This window comes from Mycetomoellerius zeteki, unplaced genomic scaffold (genome assembly GCF_001594055.1).
Source record: "Mycetomoellerius zeteki isolate Tzet28-1 unplaced genomic scaffold, Tzet1.0 scaffold135, whole genome shotgun sequence".
NCBI lineage: Eukaryota > Metazoa > Arthropoda > Insecta > Hymenoptera > Formicidae > Mycetomoellerius > Mycetomoellerius zeteki.
Window position 1 is genome coordinate 4,762,798 of NW_017256287.1, and position 21,909 is coordinate 4,784,706.

At 32.4% G+C, this 21,909-nt stretch overlaps 6 protein-coding genes, 1 long non-coding RNA gene and 1 pseudogene across 7 annotated transcripts; 3 read left to right on the forward strand and 5 right to left on the reverse strand.

Moving 5' to 3' along the window:
- Nucleotides 1-1,494: 1,494 nt before the first annotated feature.
- LOC108731640 (uncharacterized) lies at nucleotides 1,495-2,495 on the reverse strand. The gene is made up of 4 exons (XR_001937031.1): nucleotides 2,321-2,495; nucleotides 2,009-2,214; nucleotides 1,682-1,845; nucleotides 1,495-1,538 (listed from the first exon to the last, which is right to left on the reverse strand). It is a non-coding gene; the product is annotated as an uncharacterized lncRNA (long non-coding RNA).
- Nucleotides 2,496-4,500: 2,005 nt separating this feature from the next.
- On the reverse strand, nucleotides 4,501-5,022 carry LOC108731623 (histone H2B). The gene has a single exon (XM_018462028.1). The coding sequence runs from the start codon at nucleotides 4,979-4,981 to the stop codon at nucleotides 4,610-4,612; it is 372 nt and encodes a 123-aa protein (XP_018317530.1). The 5' UTR covers nucleotides 4,982-5,022; the 3' UTR covers nucleotides 4,501-4,609.
- A 239-nt stretch (nucleotides 5,023-5,261) lies between these two features.
- Nucleotides 5,262-5,705, forward strand: LOC108731660 (histone H2A). The gene has a single exon (XM_018462079.1). The coding sequence runs from the start codon at nucleotides 5,262-5,264 to the stop codon at nucleotides 5,634-5,636; it is 375 nt and encodes a 124-aa protein (XP_018317581.1). The 3' UTR covers nucleotides 5,637-5,705.
- Nucleotides 5,706-6,364: 659 nt separating this feature from the next.
- LOC108731657 (15-hydroxyprostaglandin dehydrogenase [NAD(+)]) lies at nucleotides 6,365-20,279 on the reverse strand. The gene is made up of 2 exons (XM_018462076.1): nucleotides 20,208-20,279; nucleotides 6,365-7,324 (listed from the first exon to the last, which is right to left on the reverse strand). Exon 2 carries the CDS (start codon nucleotides 7,260-7,262, stop codon nucleotides 6,468-6,470), a length of 795 nt encoding a protein of 264 aa, XP_018317578.1. The 5' UTR covers nucleotides 7,263-7,324; nucleotides 20,208-20,279; the 3' UTR covers nucleotides 6,365-6,467.
- LOC108731661 (histone H4) lies at nucleotides 8,873-9,322 on the forward strand. Its single transcript, XM_018462080.1, has one exon. The coding sequence runs from the start codon at nucleotides 8,874-8,876 to the stop codon at nucleotides 9,183-9,185; it is 312 nt and encodes a 103-aa protein (XP_018317582.1). The 5' UTR covers nucleotide 8,873; the 3' UTR covers nucleotides 9,186-9,322.
- On the forward strand, nucleotides 10,720-13,132 carry LOC108731541 (uncharacterized). The gene is made up of 6 exons (XM_018461897.1): nucleotides 10,720-11,321; nucleotides 11,887-11,945; nucleotides 12,237-12,318; nucleotides 12,394-12,449; nucleotides 12,676-12,957; nucleotides 13,111-13,132. Exons 1-6 carry the CDS (start codon nucleotides 10,947-10,949, stop codon nucleotides 13,130-13,132), a joined length of 876 nt encoding a protein of 291 aa, XP_018317399.1. The 5' UTR covers nucleotides 10,720-10,946.
- LOC108731658 (late histone H1) lies at nucleotides 13,308-14,147 on the reverse strand. The gene has a single exon (XM_018462077.1). It carries the CDS (start codon nucleotides 14,051-14,053, stop codon nucleotides 13,373-13,375), a length of 681 nt encoding a protein of 226 aa, XP_018317579.1. The 5' UTR covers nucleotides 14,054-14,147; the 3' UTR covers nucleotides 13,308-13,372.
- On the reverse strand, nucleotides 16,935-18,524 carry LOC108731656 (short/branched chain specific acyl-CoA dehydrogenase, mitochondrial pseudogene; annotated as a pseudogene).
- Nucleotides 20,280-21,909: the final 1,630 nt, after the last annotated feature.

The following is a 21,909-nucleotide window of genomic DNA, read 5'->3' on the forward strand; positions in this document are numbered from 1 at the left end:
ACTTATGAAATCCATAGATCAAAACAATTTGTTAATATACCAAAAATGATAGATGTAATAAAGAAATTAAATAATAAGCTTGCGACTTGTAGAAATGGCATGGAAAAACTTCAAACGTTTATAAAGGCGGCCGATTTATTAAATTGATGTGGCTAAATTATCTACATTAAAAATTTGCTTGTGGAACGCGACAAGTATTAACAACAAGGATTTTGAATTTAATTATTTTATTGTAAATAACGAAATAGATATAGCTCTTGTAACAGAAACTTGGCTCACCCCCAATACTAAACTAAATATATCTTAAATATAAGATTTTATTATATTTTTTTAATATGCGCCTGCTCCATTCTTTTGTATGCAGCTAGCTCCTGTTTGGGCTGCTGCTTCTCAAACGCATTTGAATCGCCTCCAGAAAGTGCAAAATCATTTCCTTTGTGTTATATTTGCTAAGTCTCGGTATACACTGATTACTAATTTACACACCGAATCTGGTGTGGAATATAGTGACGCTGTTATTACCAGAATGATCTTCCGTGCGTATGATATCCAACATCCACTTTTTCGACAAGTCGGGAATTACTGCTTGGATGATCTACCATTCCGTATAAGATGTTGATTGCCAAAATCACTTACTCTGTTGCCTGTTTGACTGCTGTTCATTTCAGCCCTGTTTTGTGAGGCATTGTGTGTTGCTCCTATGTTTTGTGCCTTTTGAGATACATTCATCTCCAGGATTGGGTAATAATTTGTATAAACTGCCATTTCTAATTTCACATCGCCATTTTTCACCAAGATGATCTATAACAAAATGTCAAGTAAAAAATGTTTCAAATCATCATATAAAACTGTATATCTTATCAATATTTTTTATTTACTTTTCAATTACTTTTCACTATCGACGGATCTAATGACATTTTCTTTAATCTCGCTTTTAATTTATCTCAAATGTGTTTATTCTCCATAGTTCTCTAATTTTCACTTGTGTTGAACAATGTCATCAATAATCCTACCCAATCAAAAACATTACAAATTTATAGTTTTGGCACAATTCTAAATTCTTAAAAAAATTTCTGTGTTAATTATCTTATACATAACTAAGACTATACAATTAAGATATAGATAATATAACATAAATAGATAAAAATTTGACATTTTACTATTTAGGTAGATTGTAGGTTAAATCGACAAAGCATGCCTCAGCTTGCACTTTATATCAACACATTACATTCGACTCAATTATTACCTCAATTATTGAATTTTCATCTTATATCCATATATTTCAGTTTCCAATTAAATTTGGGTCAAATACACTTCCATCTATTCAAAATGTGCTTCAACATCATGGAACCGACAGTATGAATAGGACTCCAAGGAGCAAGATTAATCTATTAAGATAGATAATTCGTCATAAAGAAACTTTTTTATGCCTTATGTGTATCAATCAGTATACTTTTATCTCAATGATAAAAATCTTTTTACCTTGATAGTACTGCCCATTCCTTTTCCCAAGATAATTATCAAGTTTCCACTTTTTGCTAAAAATTTATTAGATAAGTATAGCTATACTAGCAACACTCGCTTCATTTAAATCACTTGTGTTTACAGAATTTATAGATCTGTAGAACAATTACACTTTCAAAGTTATTATCATGTACTGTTTAGTTAATATCATTTTTACCTTTTTCTCTTCATTTTGATATCTTGAAAAGACGATTGTTGAATATTCTTTGCAGACACGCCGTCACTAATATGTTATCACAATTTTAAAGACATAGATGCCAAACGTGATTGCTCTTCCTATTCTCTTAATTAGTATTGTACCTTCATCAGTACTATAAGGTTCTATGTATAAAGACAAAAGACGCACTTAAAATTCAATATTATAATAATTGTTATATCATTATACAACAATATTACAAATCCATCAAACTTTATTTTATTATGCAAGTAAGAGTATTGAGTGATTAATTAGATGTCAAATGATGAACGGCATTAATATTCCTACCAAGAAATTCCAGTTCTGATGATGTTGCTGTTGCGGTGCCAAGTACTGTGTCTGTTACTAGATGACGAACTAGCATTGTTACTTGCTCTACTTAATTGTAGCGGTGCATCTATTAATTTCCATCGTTTCCCCGTCAATTCAGAACGAACGATATCAGTATCCGTACGGTAATACAAACATCGATCGTCATAGCCAATAGCCCATGCCTTCATAATATAAAAATAAAGTGAGTTAGCTATTTAAAGTGTATATATCTGATACAATTTTCTATTTTCTTTGCAATATAAGTTAAGAATTAATTAACATCGTTACTTGATCATTTGGAACAGTGAGTAATGCCATTTTGTTTAACATTTCAATCCATTGGCTAATTGTTCACAAACACCGATTTTTATCTTAAATGCTCTGTCGAAACCATACTTCGTCATCGTGCGTTATAACCCAGTATTAGCACCGATACTGATTTGTATCAATCTGAAGTCTTTCTATGGTAATGCCACTTTCAACTAATTTTCACCTTTAATTCGTACGATTTTATCAAAGTACTCAAATATTTTAATGCTTTGTCTACCATAAGTACAGCCTAAACAAGACTGGTTGCTCCAACACTAATTTGATATTTAGTAGCTATTTGCCAACTTGATAGAGCTCCATCTTTGTTGTTCAGAACAAGTTGTACTTGTTTCAACAGTAAGTGTCCTAAATAAGTTGACACAACCGATAATCTAATTTTTTTAAATATTTAAATATTATTAAGTCTTTGGGAAAGCTGTAATAAAAAAGTTATATCCTTTCATGAGCTATTATCGACCAGGTTACTAAATTACAAAGTTACAGAATAGACATACTGATAATTGTGAACTATTCTGTACGTAGTTACCGACAGTTGTCGGTATCGTTAACTAGCGACAGTCAATGAAAGTCGCGCTTTTCCTTTTTTTTATCCTTGCCATTGGCTGTCGCTGGTTAACAATCTGTAACAATGTCGCTAGATAACAAAGGAGGTGAGGCAGTTCTTCTGGATAATTATCTTTAATTATAATCAAAATTGAAATAATATTGATTGAATTAATATATATTAATTCAATATATTTACTATTAGAATAAATAAATAGTAATATACATTTAAATATTAAAAAATAATAATTAAATAAATTCAAACATTAAAAAGTAATAATTATAACGTAAAAAAATAACCTTTTCAAAGTTAATTACAGAAAATGGGTGACACCCCACTGTATGTAATAATGAGACAAACATTTATGAAGAAATTGTTGGAAAAAAAATTCTGTAAAATTTTGCACGTATCACTTTTATTTAACTTTTGTTGCAGCCCAGCAGGATCGATTGATCAAGTCATTAATTGTATAATGTAATTTTTGCAATTTAAGCAAAAATTGTAATTTCGGACATATAATATCAATAATTTTATAAATAAATCGGAAATAAATCTTAGAATTATATAAATCAATGTCATTGAAGAAGGGAAGGAAGGTAAAGAAAGATGAAGAGTAGTGTCATGTTTCGATATTATTTATTTTATATATAATATATATATATACTTCAGTCTTATTTATTAATATGTCGTAATCGGGTGTATATCAATTGCCCACACCACCAATTGGCTAATTTAAAATATCTCATTGGTGAAACAATGAAATATTATTAGGAACACAGATCGATGTGAGTGGTGTGCAATTAAACTGCGTGCAAGTGCGTCGCTCCCATTATAATCTCAGTAAACATTTTTAAATTTTTCATTTATACTTAATATTAGGACACAGAACCTAGAAATATGTAACACGAGTGTAATATAAGAAAGCAAAAGCATAAGAAGCTTAATGAGATATCAAAAAAGAAACACTGATTCAAATCAAAGGTGTTCGCATCAGAATGACTATCGCTCGCAGGTCTTCGTAGGTAAGAACTTAAGAAGAAAGCGCTGTACGATTATCTATTAAAAAATTGTTTCTTCTACTGTTTGGAAATTATTCAATCATGTATTTACCATCTTGGCTGCTTTGACGGAAATATCAGAGATTATGCAACTCAATTAGAAAATATTCGTAGACAATTGTTATAACTTGTGGATAAAGGATATTAAAGAGCTTATTTTTGCCTAAACCTTTTTATATAAGTAAGTTTTTCATAAACTTTGACTTCTTATATATAAAATTATTAAAAAGTTTGTAGCGCTTGGGGAACATTTAAAAAATGCACGAACATGTAGTTATTCAATTTTTGATAAATAAACCATGTTCTTGTTCAATTTTCTCAATAGAAGTTTATGTTCACCAAATTCGATCACAAAATTTACAAGCGATTTATGAAAACACAGAAGTTAAATAGCGTACAAAATGTAATTACAAATATTTTTATGAAGAATTAAATTAGAAATCCTAGTTATGAGTTTCTGTTATTATACAAATTGCCTTAATGACTCATTATAATAATTCAAAAACTCCAATAAAATAATTAAAGAATCTGAGAACTTAAAGAATATATGAATATATATTTTAAAAATATTCGAACCAGAAGAAAACCAAACGTATGAATAAATTTGTGGCCCTGAGAAGGGCCGTTGATCTTGAGAGCAACAATTTATTTGGAGCTGGTGTACTTGGTGACAGCCTTGGTGCCTTCACTCACGGCGTGCTTCGCCAATTCTCCGGGCAGCAAAAGCCTGACAGCAGTTTGAATTTCCCGAGAGGTGATAGTTGAACGTTTGTTATAGTGAGCCAAACGCGATGCCTCAGCGGCGATTCGCTCAAAGACATCGTTGACAAAACTATTCATTATGCTCATGGCTTTGCTGGAGATTCCAGTGTCCGGATGAACCTGCTTCAGTACTTTATAGATGTAAATAGCATAGCTCTCCTTCCTCTTCCTTTTCTTCTTCTTATCAGTTTTACTGATGTTCTTCTGAGCCTTTCCAGCTTTCTTCACCGCTTTACCGCTCGCTTTCGGTGGCATGATTCAAGTTTTCGTACAGCGCCGTGTGAGCAATCGCTGAGACGGAACTTCGAAAAGTGACGGTCCGCGGACAGTGTTGTTCTATATATACAGTAAAACGACAGTGGTGGCGCACCAATCGCGTGACGCGACACAACCAGTCGTCACGCGCTCGACACCCGATTGGTCGCGCGTAGCCATCGCAACATGGTATAAATACTCGCCGTGAACCGATCGGAGCAACATTACGAGTGGAAACGTTGTACGCTGTGTAACCTCTCGTTCTTCGCTAACTGCAATCATGTCTGGCCGTGGTAAAGGTGGAAAAGCTAAGGGAAAGACAAAGTCTCGCTCCAATCGTGCTGGACTCCAGTTCCCCGTTGGTCGTATTCACAGACTTCTGCGAAAAGGAAATTATGCTGAGCGCGTCGGTGCCGGTGCTCCGGTCTATCTAGCCGCAGTGATGGAATACCTTGCTGCTGAAGTGTTAGAATTGGCGGGAAACGCCGCTCGCGACAACAAGAAGACTAGAATCATTCCCAGGCATCTACAGCTGGCCATTCGCAATGACGAGGAATTGAACAAGTTGCTCTCTGGCGTTACCATCGCCCAGGGTGGCGTACTGCCGAACATTCAAGCAGTCTTGCTGCCAAAGAAAACGGAGAAGAAAGCTTAACTGCAACAACTACAAACGGCCCTTTTCAGGGCCACTAATTTTTTCATACAAAGAATATCTCATTTGCAATTTTACTATAACCTTTATTATATTTTAATTTTTATACATTTCCAACTAGTCAATATAAATTATGTTAAAAATATTCGTATTTTCTGTTAATATTCATTTAATTTTGACTGATATAAATAAATAAGTTATATGAAAACGCGTAATTCTAAAATGCATAAAGTATAATCATTTCGAAATGAACAACGTACTATTTGCGATCTTGAATTGAGCACCACAATCTAGAATATATAAAGCATGTGAACTACATTGAAATACTGCACAAAAGCCCTTCCATTTTTTATACATTAAATGTAGGTATTTAAATATAAAATAATATTTTACAATATCATTTTTATTGATAATTTTTATTTATATAATTTTATACATATATTTCATTTAACAACTAAATACTTCACGACTTCGTAAATCCTACTTACAATATACATATGTTGCTATACAAACTACATCTTTCTCAATTTTCTTATTAATTTGTTTATATATGATTCTTAAGATTTTAAAATTAAATTTCAAGGTAGAAAGTGTGAAAACATTGTTAATATTAATTATTACAGATATACAAGCAACTCAATCATAATGCAATTTTTTACTTTAAAAAGGACATAATTTCGTAATTTTGATTTGATAGATAATATAAATTGGTCAAAACAAACCCTTACAGCACAAAGTTGCACAAATGTTACAGCAATATTGCAGATATTTTGCAGCGATATTGCTGCAAATTCTGCGCTGTATGGGAAGTAAGGCAAGTTATCAAATATTAATTTACACAGGCAAAGATCGTTTGAAATAATGAGGAAAATCCACGGCGTATGGCGGTTGACCATTTTCGCTGACCCAAGCCGCTCCGTTCTTACCCTTCCGAATGAGATCTAGCATTGCAAGTGCCACATTGTCGGTTGTTTGTATCGGATATTTTTTCGCTTCATCGTTAACATTACCTATCACAGCGAGAACGGAGTCACAGATCTTACTATTGATATCTGTTAGCAACGCTGTTATTGTACCGCCTGGGCACATGATAACAACTCGCACTCCAGTTTTGTCGTACATACTTGCCAAAGACTGACTGAATCCCAAAACAGCAAATTTCGAAGCGCAATACATTGGCATAATAAATAATGGATGTAATGCAGCTATGGATGCAATATTTACTATTATACCACCCTCACCACCTTTATGCTTCCCCATGTAGTCAAATGCCAACATAGAGCCACGAATTAGTGCCTTGACATTGAGATCGATCGTTTCCTCCCAATGCTTATCATTCAATGTACCAGCGTTATTGATAAGAATATCAAGTCCTTTGAATGCATCGACGATTTTCTTGAACGTCTCCTCCAAGTCGTCAGTCTTCGTCACGTCACAAGCAAGAAAGACAGCACAACCCTTTCCAAATTCGTTTTCTAAAGTAGCTACCGCATTCTGACCGTTTGATGTTGGCAGGTCGACCACGGCGACACTTCTTGCACCATTACGTAATAGTATTTCGGCGTACTTGTAGCCTAATCCGCTAGCTGCCCCAGTGATCATCGCAGTTTTATTTTGTACATCGTACATTATGCTGAATTCTTGAAGTCTTCGATGAGATGTTTACTTTAGCGAATTGTAATGAATAGTGTCTGTAAACAGAGCGTTTCTAATTTAATAATTCTTATCGCACCTACTGTCACTGATAATTTAATTTATTAACGAACTTGTTAGCAGGAGATAATAACTTTTATTTCTAAAAATGCTTGTTTCATTTCTCAATAAATTTAAGAAGACAAGTTATAGTTACAATTTTTTTGAAATTCGAATATACATATATACAGGATATTAAACAAAAGCATTCAGCATTTATCTGGCAGATAATACACACCATTCTGAGTAAAAAGACCTTAGTGAACATAAGTCGAAAGCTCAACCATTGCTATGCTAAATGATGCTAATATACAAAAATGTTTATATCTCAGAAACGGCTTTCGATCTGTATTCACTAAGTTTTTTTACTCATTATGGTGTGTATACTATACCATATAGCCGAATAGTTTTTTTTAACACCCTATACAAATTTAATTATAAATGACAATATTAAATACATTATACTAATAACATTTTATTGAGAAAGATACTTTTTATTGTATATGATTTCTTTCTTATTATATCTTATTAGTTTTTATTTTATTAAAAACATACATATTCTAAAGTTTATAATCTTGTGCTAACTATAAATCGATTTTATATGGTAAATCTATTTAATTGAATACACTCCGATTTCTCTTTTAAATTTGCTATAAATGTAAATTTATATCATGCTGATCTCTTAAAGCTTTCAATGAACCGTGAAATACTTTAACGAGATATGAGATTCCATAGCGAATTGCAATGAATATTATTCTTTGTAAATAGAGCATTTTCAGTTTTATATTTCTTCTCATCGCACTTACTTCTGATTACTAATAATTCAGTAAATTTGTTGATTGAAAATAAAACTTCTTATTTGCAAAAATACTTTTTTACTATTTGAAAGATTAACTTGAGAAGGCAAATTAGTAATTAGATTAAGTAATTTAGATTAAAGGACACCATCGAAGATCTTGACTTTGATTTGTTGTCAAGGATAGAACTTTGTCACTTTGCCTTAATAACTAGATGTCGGTCCCTGATAGTTTCTGAGATATTTAGAATTAAAATGTAATTTTAGTAGTAAGTCTTCATCTTAGATGACAAATTCCGATAATCTCGATATACATTACGACATACATATGTATTGATGTATGTAATTGTCAAAGTGTAATGAGATCTTCAAAAGGTTTTAATTTATACGGTCACTGTATTAATAAGCTATATTATTGATATTATAAACATAATATTTTTCAATGTTTTAAAAACTTAGTAATCAATGTACATTTTTAATAAATAATGCAGATAAAAAAATGTTCAAATCCATCGTTGCAAAAAAAAATAAAACAATACTTCCAAAGGAAAAAGAATAAGTTACATTTCTTTCGCACGGTTCCAGCGCTACGGCTACGCTACTATACTACTACGTTGCTGATTGGCTATTGGCATAGGAGAGGGGATATGACGCGCTACATCTCATCTATATAAGCACGGGCGATCCAGCACTGAGCCACACTTTCCGTCGAGTTCTCACGGAGTTTACGTCACGCTTGAGCATAGTTCAAAATGACTGGTCGCGGTAAGGGAGGGAAAGGTTTGGGAAAAGGAGGAGCGAAGCGCCACAGGAAGGTCTTGCGTGATAACATCCAAGGTATCACGAAGCCAGCCATTCGTCGATTGGCTAGACGTGGTGGTGTTAAGCGTATTTCTGGCTTGATCTACGAAGAGACCAGAGGTGTCCTAAAAGTCTTTCTGGAAAACGTTATTCGTGATGCTGTAACTTATACCGAGCACGCCAAGAGGAAGACTGTAACAGCTATGGACGTGGTTTACGCTCTGAAACGTCAAGGAAGAACCCTCTACGGTTTCGGTGGTTAATTCGCTCTACCACTTCTCAAAATCAAATTACAACGGCCCTTTTCAGGGCCAACAATTTTTAATATGTCGGAATTTTCTCTAAAAGCGTTGTGTACTCCATACATACCTTGTAAATAATTCAAGATTATGTATACATACATACTAAATTAAATTTTGGTAAGTGTTCTCCGATTTTTCTGAGAATTTGTGTATTTTCAAACGTGGTGTATATTTTGAAGAAAATAATTGCTGCTCAAGTCCCGTTTTTTTCTAATTTTAAAAGATTTTGGTGTCTACGTATAACTTCGAATCACACTATTCTGTTATGACTTGTATAAAAAAATAATTAAATATTTTATAAATTAAAGCAGAAAAAATTATTAAATTATCATTTTCTATCTTACTGTGTGTGATATCAATACAGTTTGTATTAAAAAAACAACTTAGTGACGGTTATTCTATGCGTTAAAATACACAAATTAAAATTTAAAAAAAATCAGGGAAGAGTGCTATACTAAACATTACGAGAATATTTCAATCCAAATGTTTATTGCTGAGGCGGTTTCAGTACGGTATATTCTCTTCTAGCTACTATTAACTAGCTAATGAATCAAATTGCAGACATGGTAACAATGTTAACCTGCGTTATGCATCTACCTCGCAAAATATTGAGATGTATATAGGCCTGTTCTTTTTAGCTGAACTTTGCACCAGTTCAGTTAAAAAGAACAAGCCTTATTTTGAGTGGATTTTTGTCCATTTGACGCACTTGAAGTTTCATAATCCATATTAATGTATTTTTACATTTAACATTAACGATAAATGTGACAGTCGAATTGCTCGTTCATTGTTGGACGGAGCCTTTTGCATAAGATATAAGAGAATCAACAATCCGGTCGATATTTATAGTCTGGTCTTATTTTAAGACAGTCTTAAGTAATATTTTAAGATGCTCATACACAGTGCCGTATTAAGGCATAGATGAAATGCTTAGGGCAGCAAATTTTAGAAAGATTTTTTTAAATTGAGCATTGAAATGAGTAATTTTAAGTCACTATAGATAAACAAGAGGATTTATAGAATGATACGATCCATAGTAAAGAAATATTAAATTTGCTGCTTTTTGTTCTTCATATCGAATTCAAAGTTATCACGAGCTTAAATTACGATGATATCAATGAATTCTCTACATTAAAATGTAGAAAGACCATTTTAATTATAGTGTAACATATTTAATTTTTGTAGTTTATTTTCATACTTAAATGAAGAATTTTTTAAGACACGATCTCGAGAGAAGACGAGAAAATCAATTTTTAATTTAATCTAATATAACATCTGAAAACAATTTTACTCAGGTAACATCATATTTTGTAAAAAGTCGCTTGAAATATTTCAGCCACTAGGCACAAAACGGATTAATGCGGCCCTGCTAATACTGCTTTGTGATTGGCTTATGACATCTTAAGACTATTTAAGACGGTCTTAAATATAAGAATCGACTATGAATACCAGCCTGAGGGTTCTTCCTTTCCATGAAAGGAAGGACCCTGATTGGTTGATTTTCTTACACGTTTGCAAAAGCCTGTGTTCTCGGCTCTTGCCCTATGATACAGTCAGTATGTAGCTTCCACTGCTGCAGATAAAGAGAAAGCTCTCTGAAGCGAGCGATCGGTTCTGAACACTTGCATATGCGGATACGTGAACGCGATTGGGAGACAAAGAGAGGTTTATAATTCTTGGTCGTTTCATTAATACATCGACTGGCCGCCATTTTTACTCTCAATGATCAGAAAAACAAGGAACGAAAACTTTTCGCGAGAGGAGAAGGAATTCGTCGTTCGATTTGTGAACGAGAATCTGAACATCTTGGAGAATAAGAGCAACACTTCGGAAGTGTACTTGAAAAAGCGCGACAAATGGCGGGAGTTAACCGAGAAACTGAAGACGTTCGGGGTCGTAAGAGACTGGAAGGAAGTGCGACACGCATATCAAAGATGGAAGTGGTTTGCCAAAAAAAACATCACTGCTTTTGAAAAATGGGGCGGCAATGTACCAACGAGTATGGCACCAACGGACTTTGATTTTATGATATACAATGTATGCTCCCAAGATCTTGAGGATGATGAAAGTAATTTTTCGAACGAATCCGAAAATAATGTAAGTGAAATAGGGTCGCGATGACAACTTAGTTTTTTCTTTCTAAAACAAAATTGAAAAAAAGTATATAAAGATGTATTTATAATTTTTCTATAAATTGTACAATGAGGAAAATATTTTTTTGTGATGTATAATTATAAAGAAATCTAAACCTTTAATGTAATTAGTTTCATATAAATAATAATTAAAATATTTATATATAATAAATCACAAAATTATATTTTAAGATATACTTTTTGAACAATAATTTCGAATAAAAGATGTAAATATATGTGTTTCTCCTCACATTTATGTAGTTATAGTTTATTATGTATAAGCATCCTGTATAATAATTGTATTTATAGAGTTTTGCATAGAATTAACATTACAATATAATTTATATCATTTTTAACATTGATCCTGTTTATAAATTGCAATGTATTTAATATAAAATAATTTACAATATAATAAATAGCAAATATGTATAAATCTAATGACACATATATGTATAAACCAAAAATCTATGATAAATAAGAACTATTTACATATGTACAAATGTAGGTATTCATATATTTTATATGTTTAGCATGTTACGAACGAGTATGATGAATTGTCCAATGTATCACATTCTTTTGACACAAACAGGTACATACGTCACATTGTTTTTCTATATCTAAATCTTGCTCATATTATTACACTATATTCAATAGAATAGAATAGAATTTATTTATTTTAGTAACTAAACTAGAATATCAATATAAAAGTCTGTTAATATTTTTGTTTTGTAATGAATTATAAAATTTTTAGAATTTTATTCGACAGAATTCAAAATTAATTTATGTAATTAAAAAATTCGAATAATTCCTTGCAAACAGCAAAATAACAAGACAAAATTATATGAATATATAGTTAATTATATAAATTATTTAATTTCAGTGGCTCTTGTAATGTTTCTCATTCACTTCAATTCACTGAGAAACGTACGGAATATACACATGAAATATTAGATAATTTGAAGGTAATCATTGCAGATTGCGAAGAAACATATGAATGATATTTCATTCTTTTATTTATGTTTTAATTCTTTTATTAGATAAAAATGGAACCACAAACTGATGAAGATTTGCCAAAGATGTGCGAAGAAACAAGGTATTATAAATTTGGAACATATGTGATTCAGTTCTGTAAATTGCATATTTTTCGATCATAATAAATGCATAATTTTTTTATTGTAAAAATCTCAATTTTATCTCATGTTTATTGATTAGTTCAACATCTTTTTAGATGTTTATATATGTATATAGAAACTTCAGATATATGAAAAGTAGCAAATAGAAATGAAACGATAAAATAATAAAATTACGTCTCTTTTCAGAATTGACAACACTCGTGTGCAAAGTACAAGTGTCCCGACAAATTCGACAAACGTTGCGAGTGTATCCGGAACATCTTTCGATGTTGTCGAATTCGTACATGGACCGCGTAAGAAACAGAAAATCTCTTCTAGCAATGATCAAAAAGCTAACAATGAAACATCTAATAACAGTGTTATTGAATTCAAAAAGCGAGAAAACATATTAAAATTGAAAATTCTTCGCGCTCAGCTTAATAGAGAAGAAGAAGAGAGCAAAATCAGGATGGAACAAGAAAAAATCAAGCTAAATATATTAAAGTTACAATTAAAAAGAGAAAGAATACTTCTGAAAAATGTGCAAGTTCTTCCTAACATGAAAGGCGTATAAAAAATAATGTACAAACTTCTTAATATAAAATGATTTGTATCTATATTATATGAAATAAATATGTAAAGTTCTTTATATGAAATGTGTTAACTATGACGTTTATCTATATGAAGTAGTTTTCATAAATATAATTTTACTATACCATACGTTTATGTTCGTTACGTTAATTAAAATATCAAGGATACTTTTATATCAAGGAAAATTTTATATAGGATTAGAAATAAAATAAAAATGTAAATTGCGAGCATTTGAGTTGTTCCTCGTTAAAAATAATTTGGGCCCTGAAAAGGGCCATTTGTGACTGCAGCGAGTGTATCCATCGCAGAACAATTATTTCTTTGCTGCAGCCTTCACAGCTTTCCCTGTGGCTTTCTTCGGTTTGGGTGTTTTGGTCTTTGCTGCAGGTGCTTTCACAGCTTTCTTTGCCTTCGACGGTGACTTGGGCTCCGGGGCAGTCTTGTTCTTCTTTCCGGCAGTCTTCGCGACAGCCTTCTGAGCGGCTGGTTTCTTCGGACTAGTCGCAGCTTTCTTAGCGGTGGTAGCTTTCTTTGCGGCAGCCGGTTTCCGTGTTGCCTTTTCTGTCTGCGCGTCCTTCTTCGTACCTGCTTTCCACACGTCCGAATTACTTAAGGCACGTTGCGCCTTTCCCTTGGACTTGGTGGGCTTAGGCTTGTCCGTCGACAGTTTGAAAGAGCCGGTGGCGCCTTTACCTTTGGTCTGCACGACAGCACCCGCGGTAACAGCGGATTTCAGGTACCGCTTAATAAACGGAGCAACCTTTTCGCCGTCCACCTTGTAGGTTGACACTATGTACTTCTTGATCGCCTGGAAGGACGAGCCTTTGCGATCTTTCAACTCTTTGATAGCTGCTGTCACCATCTCGGAGGTTGGTGGCCGCGACGATCCTTTCTTCTGCTGAGACTTAACCTTACTCTTGCTAGCCTTTTTAGTGACTGCGACATTGCTCTCGGCGGTCTCGGCAGCCGTGTTTCCACTAACTTTGTCCTCCATCTTCAGCAATTACGTTTTACGTCCAAAAACGATCGTCCCACAGAATATCTTAATATCCCACAGATTGCAGAATAGTCAGATTGTTGAATTTTCCACCGGTGACGGCGTGTTGTAGTATTCAGCGCACGGACCACGGAGAGAGGCCTGCTCAATATGTTGACCCGTTAGTTTCGCGGAAAGTGATGGAGCGGTAAACATACTTCGACTTTGCAACGTTATTTCTATAAAATTAAAATCAGTAGGAATATGCGAAACAAATTAACATGTAGCCACGTGTATGCGGTTTCATTTTCATCTTCATTAAATGTTTCCGCGATTATCGGCTCGCGTCCACGACGGAATTTCGACGCTCACGTATTTTCACGCCGATAGCGTAGCCTACGGAAAAACATAAAAATTGAACTTTTCCTTCAACATTTTCGATGTTGCTCCTCTAGAAAAATGTGCCGACGAAACGGGCCCACTATCTCGATTAATCGTTTCCGTCCGATAACGGCTCGTATCCCAAAAATAAGAAGCTTAATTCACGACCTCTCGGGATACGCGCGTGTAAGGTACACGAGGCAAAATGGCCTTGTTACTTCTTGGCTTAATGGTATATAATGCAAATCGATCCAACGATTTATAATTTTTCTCATCGTCCGTTCTGAAATTTATAATAAACTCTATAAATTACTCATAAAAATTAATCCTAAAATACTTATCTACGGAGTTGACGAGCGAATACCGCGTAGTTTATACCACAGCCACGTAATGCATTCTATCCGAGAACATGAGAAAAATCGATTCAATAATGTATCCCTGTTCATCGTTTTTTTTCAATAACAATGTTTATTAACAAAGTAGAAATTCAATTTACATACTTTTAAAATAACGATAATTCTAAATTCCTGAATAACTTCTCGCCTTTTTAAAATCAGTTATAGTCATATATGACAAAGCTTCATTCATTCATTTAATATTAGTACAAGTTAGTGATGTTAATAACGATAGTAATCAAGTTATTAAGAATATTGAAATTTTATTATTACTGGACAATTTCACCAAATATGCTTGTTCATAATACTCAGTAATGCAAAAAGATTAATATCACATGTGAGATGCATCTTGTACCGATAGGGCGATACAGTAATATATAATGATAATTTGTTTCTTAACTATTTATAACTGTGAGATATTTTGCAAATGAAATAATGAATAGATTATCGCAAGTCCAATTTACATATTTTTTTATGTTAATAAAAAGTTCACACATAAAAATGTAATTAATTCATCATTGTATTCGTATGCATTCAATAATGCTTTATTAATTTCAAATGTTAGAACATTCAGAATATTATTTTTCTAGAATGTCTGTTAGAATTTTGTTGTTTTACAATTTTGATAAACTAATATTGATATACGCTTGTATTTTATATTAAAGTATATAAATGTGTTAAAGTATATAAAGTATATAAATGTGATAATAATATAGATAAATCTCATATATAAATATTGGTATAATCATATGTATGGGATATTTCCTATACAGCACCGATTATTGCGGAAAGTTTTCAGAAATGTTCCAAAATTTCACGTCTCATGTGTAATAATTCTGAAAGGATTCTGCAATATGTTATATGAAATGTTTTAACAAAAATGTTTCTAAGATCTATTATATGCAATAAATTGAAAAACATATTTCAATTTAGTGTCTATAAGTGTCGTACCACTAGAGATAGCAACATGAACAGTGAAAATATAATAATTCTCACAGATTTAAAAATATTCTCTGATAAAAGGTAGAAGACCTCAGCTAATCCGTCCAGAAATACAATTTGTTCTGTTATAACGGTATATAGATTAAGTTCCTATAAGGTACAATTTATTAAACTTTGAATATATCTTCGAAAAAAAAAATCGCTCTAAATGGTTCAAAATGGATTTTGAAGGGGCCGTATAAATGTAGTAATAAATAATACCGTTGATGGATTTGACGGATGAAAAATTTTCTTAATTTTTAATTTAATTTTAAATATGGTTGAAAACGGCTTTTTTGGCAGTTTTAGGTTAGGATATCTCGAAATCTTGACGTGATAGAGCAATTCTGTAGACGGATTCGGATTTAGCGCAAAAAATTGTGTAAGAAAACATTGTTAAATCCCAATCAACTTTCAACACCTCCAATTTTGCAAGCCTGTGTTATGTATCAGTTTTTTATTTTCTAGAGTGAATTCGTAATGTATATATATAAATATATTATGTACTGCTAAGCTATTTTGATGTTATAGTGTGCCTTCCAACAAAAGCGACACAAATAATACAGTGTGACACAATGGATCATTACATCGTTGTTGTTTGCCAATGTTAAACAAAGATGATATGATCACTGTGTCGCACTGTGTCGCTTATTGGAAGGCACACATAACGACTTTTTGTTCTACTTGGACATATTTTTGGATCTTCTCAAGATGTTCACAAAGTAACGCATTTTAATTAATTAACTGCTATTTTTAATATTTTGTATTTTATTATCTTTTGAATTTATTATTTTATATATAACTATATGCTCTAAATTTAATTATTCGCATTTGTACAAAATTTTATTTTTTTATGTAGTTACACATATGTACACACAACATTAAAAATTATTTGAACAATTCAACAAAAAATATTTAAAACATATTTATTTGTTACACTGTTACATGTTTATTTCTAATTTAGATAACATATAAAAGTATAAAAATATGTTTTTAATTAATACATACACATGCTGTATTATATAAAAAAATTCTCAAAGAACATGGAACACGTAATGTATTCAATAAATATTAATAAATAAAAATCAAAGGATATATAAATAATCTAAATAAGTGATGAAGAAAGCGATATTTGAGCAAAGTAGATCTTGATACCTAATAATATTTTTGTATAAATTTTTACAATTTCCATTCGTAAACTACGTGCCGATTATCGGCCTCGAAATAAGTACATAAATTATTTAAAAAATAATCATAATTTTTATTGGAATAATTGTATTTTTTTATGATCTTTTATGAATATTCCTTGCGAATACATTTTGCAATCGTCGATAACTGCATATTACTTGTACCCTCGTAAATGGTACCAATTTTTACATCTCTATAAAATTTTTCTTGAGGAAAATTGGTCGTAAAGCCGACACCTCCCATAAAGTCTATGCATTTTCCGGTGATACGACACGCGGTTTCGGATGCGAAAAGTTTCGCCATGGCCGCTTCCTTCATGACGTCCTTTTTAGTTTCCATCAATCTCGCCGCGTTGTAAACGAGCAATCTGGCGCATTCCAATTCCGTTACCGCCTGGGCTATTTGATGCTGCAGGCTTTGGAAGGAGAAAATTTCCTGTCCAAATTGTTTCCTTTCCAATGTGTATGGTATGGTTGCGTCTAAACATCCCTGCGCTATGCCAATCATCTGCGCGCCGATACCGATTCTACTTTCGTTCAGAAATCCAGCCGCGTACTTATATCCATGTCCGAACTTTCCCAACAGATTGTCTTTGGGTATCCTAACGTTGTCGAAGTATACCATGCAAGTGCCCGATGCTTTAAGACCCAACTTGTCTTCGCGTTTGCCCACCGTCAAACCTGGTGTATCACGTTCCACGAGGAAGGCTGTGATGCCTCGATAACCGGCGGCAGGATCCGCGTTGGCGAAAAGCACGAAAATCTTCGCTACATCGGAATTCGATATCCACATTTTCGTACCGTTGATCACGTATTCGTCTCCATCTTTCTTTGCTTCAGTTTTCAAGGAGAAAGCGTCCGATCCCGAACCAGGTTCTGATAGACAGAAACTACCTACGGAATCCCGTGCCAGTCTAGGTAGATACTTCTGCTTCTGTTCTTCGGATCCAACTTTAAGAATAAATGAATTTATCAAAGTGTTATGAATATGAACACATCCGGATACCGCCGCGTCGACTTTGGAGAGTTCCTCAATGATTAAAATCGTGCTCATAAAGTTGCTTCCCGTTCCACCGTATTCTATCGGTGTTTGGATACCCATCAGACCGTTCTTGAACAGCTTTTGTAACACGCCGTCGTCTATCATTCCTTCCCTTTCCATCTTCCGTACGAGCGGAGCGATCTCTTGCTTGGTTAGTTTAGCGACCATTTCCTTCGTCATAAGTTCATCGTCTGTAAACTGTGTCAGTGGACCTGTGCAGTGCTGAAGACGCGATGAATATAAATGTAATTGGGACGTTGTAGGCAGTTTCTGTTGTGTGCGGCGTAGAGCAGAACGGAGTGTAGTTGTATACATAATTAGCACACGACTTTTTTTTTAAAGAAAAACCGAAAAAAATTGATACACGAATATTCGTGAAGCGCGATAGTGCAGATGTCACTCAATACCTATACACGCGACTCGTTCTCGTTGAAGACTGATGTTGAAACTCTTTTACAAGTTTATATGTATGACGTGGTAATCAGTAAAAACGTAATACGCAGACCAAGAGACATATATTATAGATAGAAATTATCATAAAGTGTAATAAAGTAGTTTGCGGAGCAAAGGTTCTTTTTATAAAATGTTTGTATTAAATTAATAGAGGATTTGTATTTATTCATAAATATTTACGAAAACGATTACAAAATTCAGGAATTCAGTCGGTTTGTTTCATCATACGCACGTTATTAAAGATTCGTAGGTTGGTATTTATAGTCGGTTTTTATTTCGTCTCTATAACTGATTTAAGATTGTACTTAAGGCAGTTTTAAATACAAGATCTGACTACTACGTGATACGTGAATACTAGGCTTACAAGTATAAAAGGCCACTTTTTCTTCCTATTTGTCATCTATCACTTATTACGTAAGTGCCATAGGCGTAAGCAAACAAATATCTAAAGAAAAATTTATCTATTTTTTTTAGAACATATTGAAAATATAAAGCTAATCTGAAGAATGTAATAAAAATATTTTCACAATATATATATATATATGTATTCTTGTTTGTTTGAAATCTGTCCATACATTTCTTAGATGATAATCGCATACATTTATTGACACTAATTATGTAATACATACTTTAATAATATTATAATTTCAAAACTGTGTAAAACTTGTATGTATAATAATCAACGCATGTATATTGCAATAAAGCAGACAAGGACTGATGTATGTTGGCGATAGCACCTATCAGTAATGGCACTTCCAATATATCATGTTGGAAGCTGTTTGTGTAACAAATTATCATCAAAAGAAAGTACAACTTTTAAAGAGTTTCCGTTCAAAAATTGTTTTATTTTTACATTTTCTGATGTATTTCTTTTATAGAATTCAAAAATTATTATGACGCTGAGTACACTTCAAAAAAATTGATACATTGATCTAAAGTTAATAAAATCCTGATTCATATTGTTACGAAATTACTGTGAATTATGCTTTAATAATTCAAAAACTGATTAAAAGTTGGATCTAATACCAAATGACACTATATGAAAGTAATGTTGCATTGCAAAACGTTAAACGCTAAAAAATATATTTTTCGATATAACATTTGTTACCAAAAAAGATTTAATAATTTTATGAGAAATCATGTTAATACATTATTATTGCTCAATTATTGCTTTTGAACTTAACAAAAAATAGAGAACACTTTCAAAACACTCAAAATTGCACAATTGTCAGATCACTAAAAAATATATTTCGATGAAAAATTATAGCAGACAAAAAAATAAATAATGCTTTAAAATTTGAAACTTATTTTAACATGGTTTCGATCGGTTTAAAAAAAAATTTATCTTTACAGTTCCATATCTTTACAAAGATTACCTTGTTATATTTCTAAGATTACATATACATTCAATCGTCTGCAGTTCGATAAAAAATTTTTTATTGAAATGCAGGCTGTTGAATATACGTAATTTTAAAGAACGTAACAAGATGATCTTTGTTAAATTATAGAAGTATAAAGATAAAATTTTTAGAAAAAATTTAGAAACATCTTCAAAAACGAATAATGCAAAAAAGTCATGATTCAGAGGACATTTTTTGCATTATTATTATTATCCTAACAAATTTTAACACTAACTACTACTTTTATTGTGAAATTCGTTCGTATACAAAACTTATGACTTAAATAATATAAAGATGTTACTATTGAAATTATCATGAAAATGACAATATTACCTTCAATCACATAAGCTTTAGCAAACAATTTCTCTTTACAATGATGTGTATACAACTGCATTACTCAAACACGACTGCTTTTTATTTAAAAGCATAAGCATGACCTTTAAATGTAAATTATGCGCTGTTTAAAAATATAAACGTTATCTCTGATCGGAGTAGCTGTATGGACGAAAAAACTCCATCTTATCCTATATATTGATAACTAGGAGCAAATAAAAAATTAGTGTCTATTGAAAAATACAATTCTTTATAATTAAATAATAAAATAAATGAGATGTCCGTTTCATTTTGATTTGGACTTGGGATTGACATTGACATTGTTCTATTTACACATTTATATATGTATACGTATTTACGAATATACATGAGCAGTAATTTATCGCAATTGTAATAACATTTTACTGCGAGAATAATTTCTTATTGCTTTTGCATCAGTTTTGCATTGATAGTAATGAACAATGATATTTAATTATATTCATCTAATTTGAATAGAATAAAACATTGCTTATTCTCAAGTTCACCTGCACAGCATTTTAGATTTCAAATACGTCGCAAATACATGAAATTTGAAATGTTGCTATATAGCAGATACATAGGTTACAGTCCACTTGACGTTACAAAACGCTTCGAAGCGTTTAAGCGACCAATCAGAATAAAGAATTTTACGAATTGACTAATCAAAAAATGTTTCGAAGCGTTTGTAGCGTCAAGTGGACCGCAGCCATAGTAATACATATGAATCAGATACATTTAATATCGATAAATGTCACTCTCATTAACCTGGACCCCTCACCATCGAAATTCAAATTTGCAATAGGTCAAAAATTTAGTGCTCTTTATTTGCTAATTATTTGCTTAAAAAAATTTTTTTTGCTCCAGCGGTTTACGAGGAAAAAAAAATGGGGGGGAGTCCAAGTTAAGATAAAGCTGATCCCCCCATACTGAAAAAAATAGATCCAGTGGTGCTACAAAAAAAATTAAGCACACACAGATTTTTTGCTCTTTATTTGCTATAGATAGCGTAAAAAAAATTCGAAAATTTAATATTTTTAAAAAAATATCAATACCAACGGTGCGGTCCGCGTCGCGCTACTTCAAGTCCCTTTTCTACCTCCACAGAATTATTTGCTCGAATGTATTTGGTATCAAAATAATCGTTGGGTACGTACTATCAAAATATGACAAAATCCGATTTTTTTGCTAATTGCAACGCGTGAGAAATCAAAGAGACGTGAACGTCTCCTCCCAGCAAATCAGCGCGCTGCGTATCAATACTATCTTATATCGCTCGTGAAATGTCGTAATAATTATTTGTTCGCATAATTTTGGTGCCACAATAATCCTGACACAATGTACTATCGAAACATACCAAAATTCGATTTATTTGATAATTCTAAAGTGTTAAAAATGACGAGTTAATCGAGAACACTCCGCGGCGTACTTTCAGTTGTGTTTCTATCGTCCAGGAATTATTTGCTCCTATGTTTTTGGTAGCAAAATAATTCTGAGACTGTGTACTATCAAAACATATCAAAATTCGATTTATTTGCTAATTCTAAAGTGTAAAAAATAATGAGTTAATCGAGAACGCTTCGCGGAGGAACTTTAAAGTTCGCCGCGAAGCGTTCTCGATTAACTCATTATTTTTAATACTTTAGAATTAGCAAATAAATCGAATTTTGGTATGTTTCGATAGTGC

Excerpts from the sequence above, each read along its gene's own strand:
- LOC108731623 (XM_018462028.1), bottom strand. The coding sequence starts at position 4,981 with ATGCCACCGAAAGCGAGCGGTAAAGCGGTGAAGAAAGCTGGAAAGGCT.
- LOC108731660 (XM_018462079.1), top strand. The coding sequence starts at position 5,262 with ATGTCTGGCCGTGGTAAAGGTGGAAAAGCTAAGGGAAAGACAAAGTCT.
- LOC108731657 (XM_018462076.1), bottom strand. The coding sequence starts at position 7,262 with ATGTACGATGTACAAAATAAAACTGCGATGATCACTGGGGCAGCTAGC.
- LOC108731661 (XM_018462080.1), top strand. The coding sequence starts at position 8,874 with ATGACTGGTCGCGGTAAGGGAGGGAAAGGTTTGGGAAAAGGAGGAGCG.
- LOC108731541 (XM_018461897.1), top strand. The coding sequence starts at position 10,947 with ATGATCAGAAAAACAAGGAACGAAAACTTTTCGCGAGAGGAGAAGGAA. Across the intron at positions 11,946-12,236 it reads CATTCTTTTGACACAAACAG|TGGCTCTTGTAATGTTTCTC; the intron begins GTACATACGTCA and ends ATTTAATTTCAG. Across the intron at positions 12,958-13,110 it reads ATGGAACAAGAAAAAATCAA|TTCTTTATATGAAATGTGTT; the intron begins GCTAAATATATT and ends AAATATGTAAAG.
- LOC108731658 (XM_018462077.1), bottom strand. The coding sequence starts at position 14,053 with ATGGAGGACAAAGTTAGTGGAAACACGGCTGCCGAGACCGCCGAGAGC.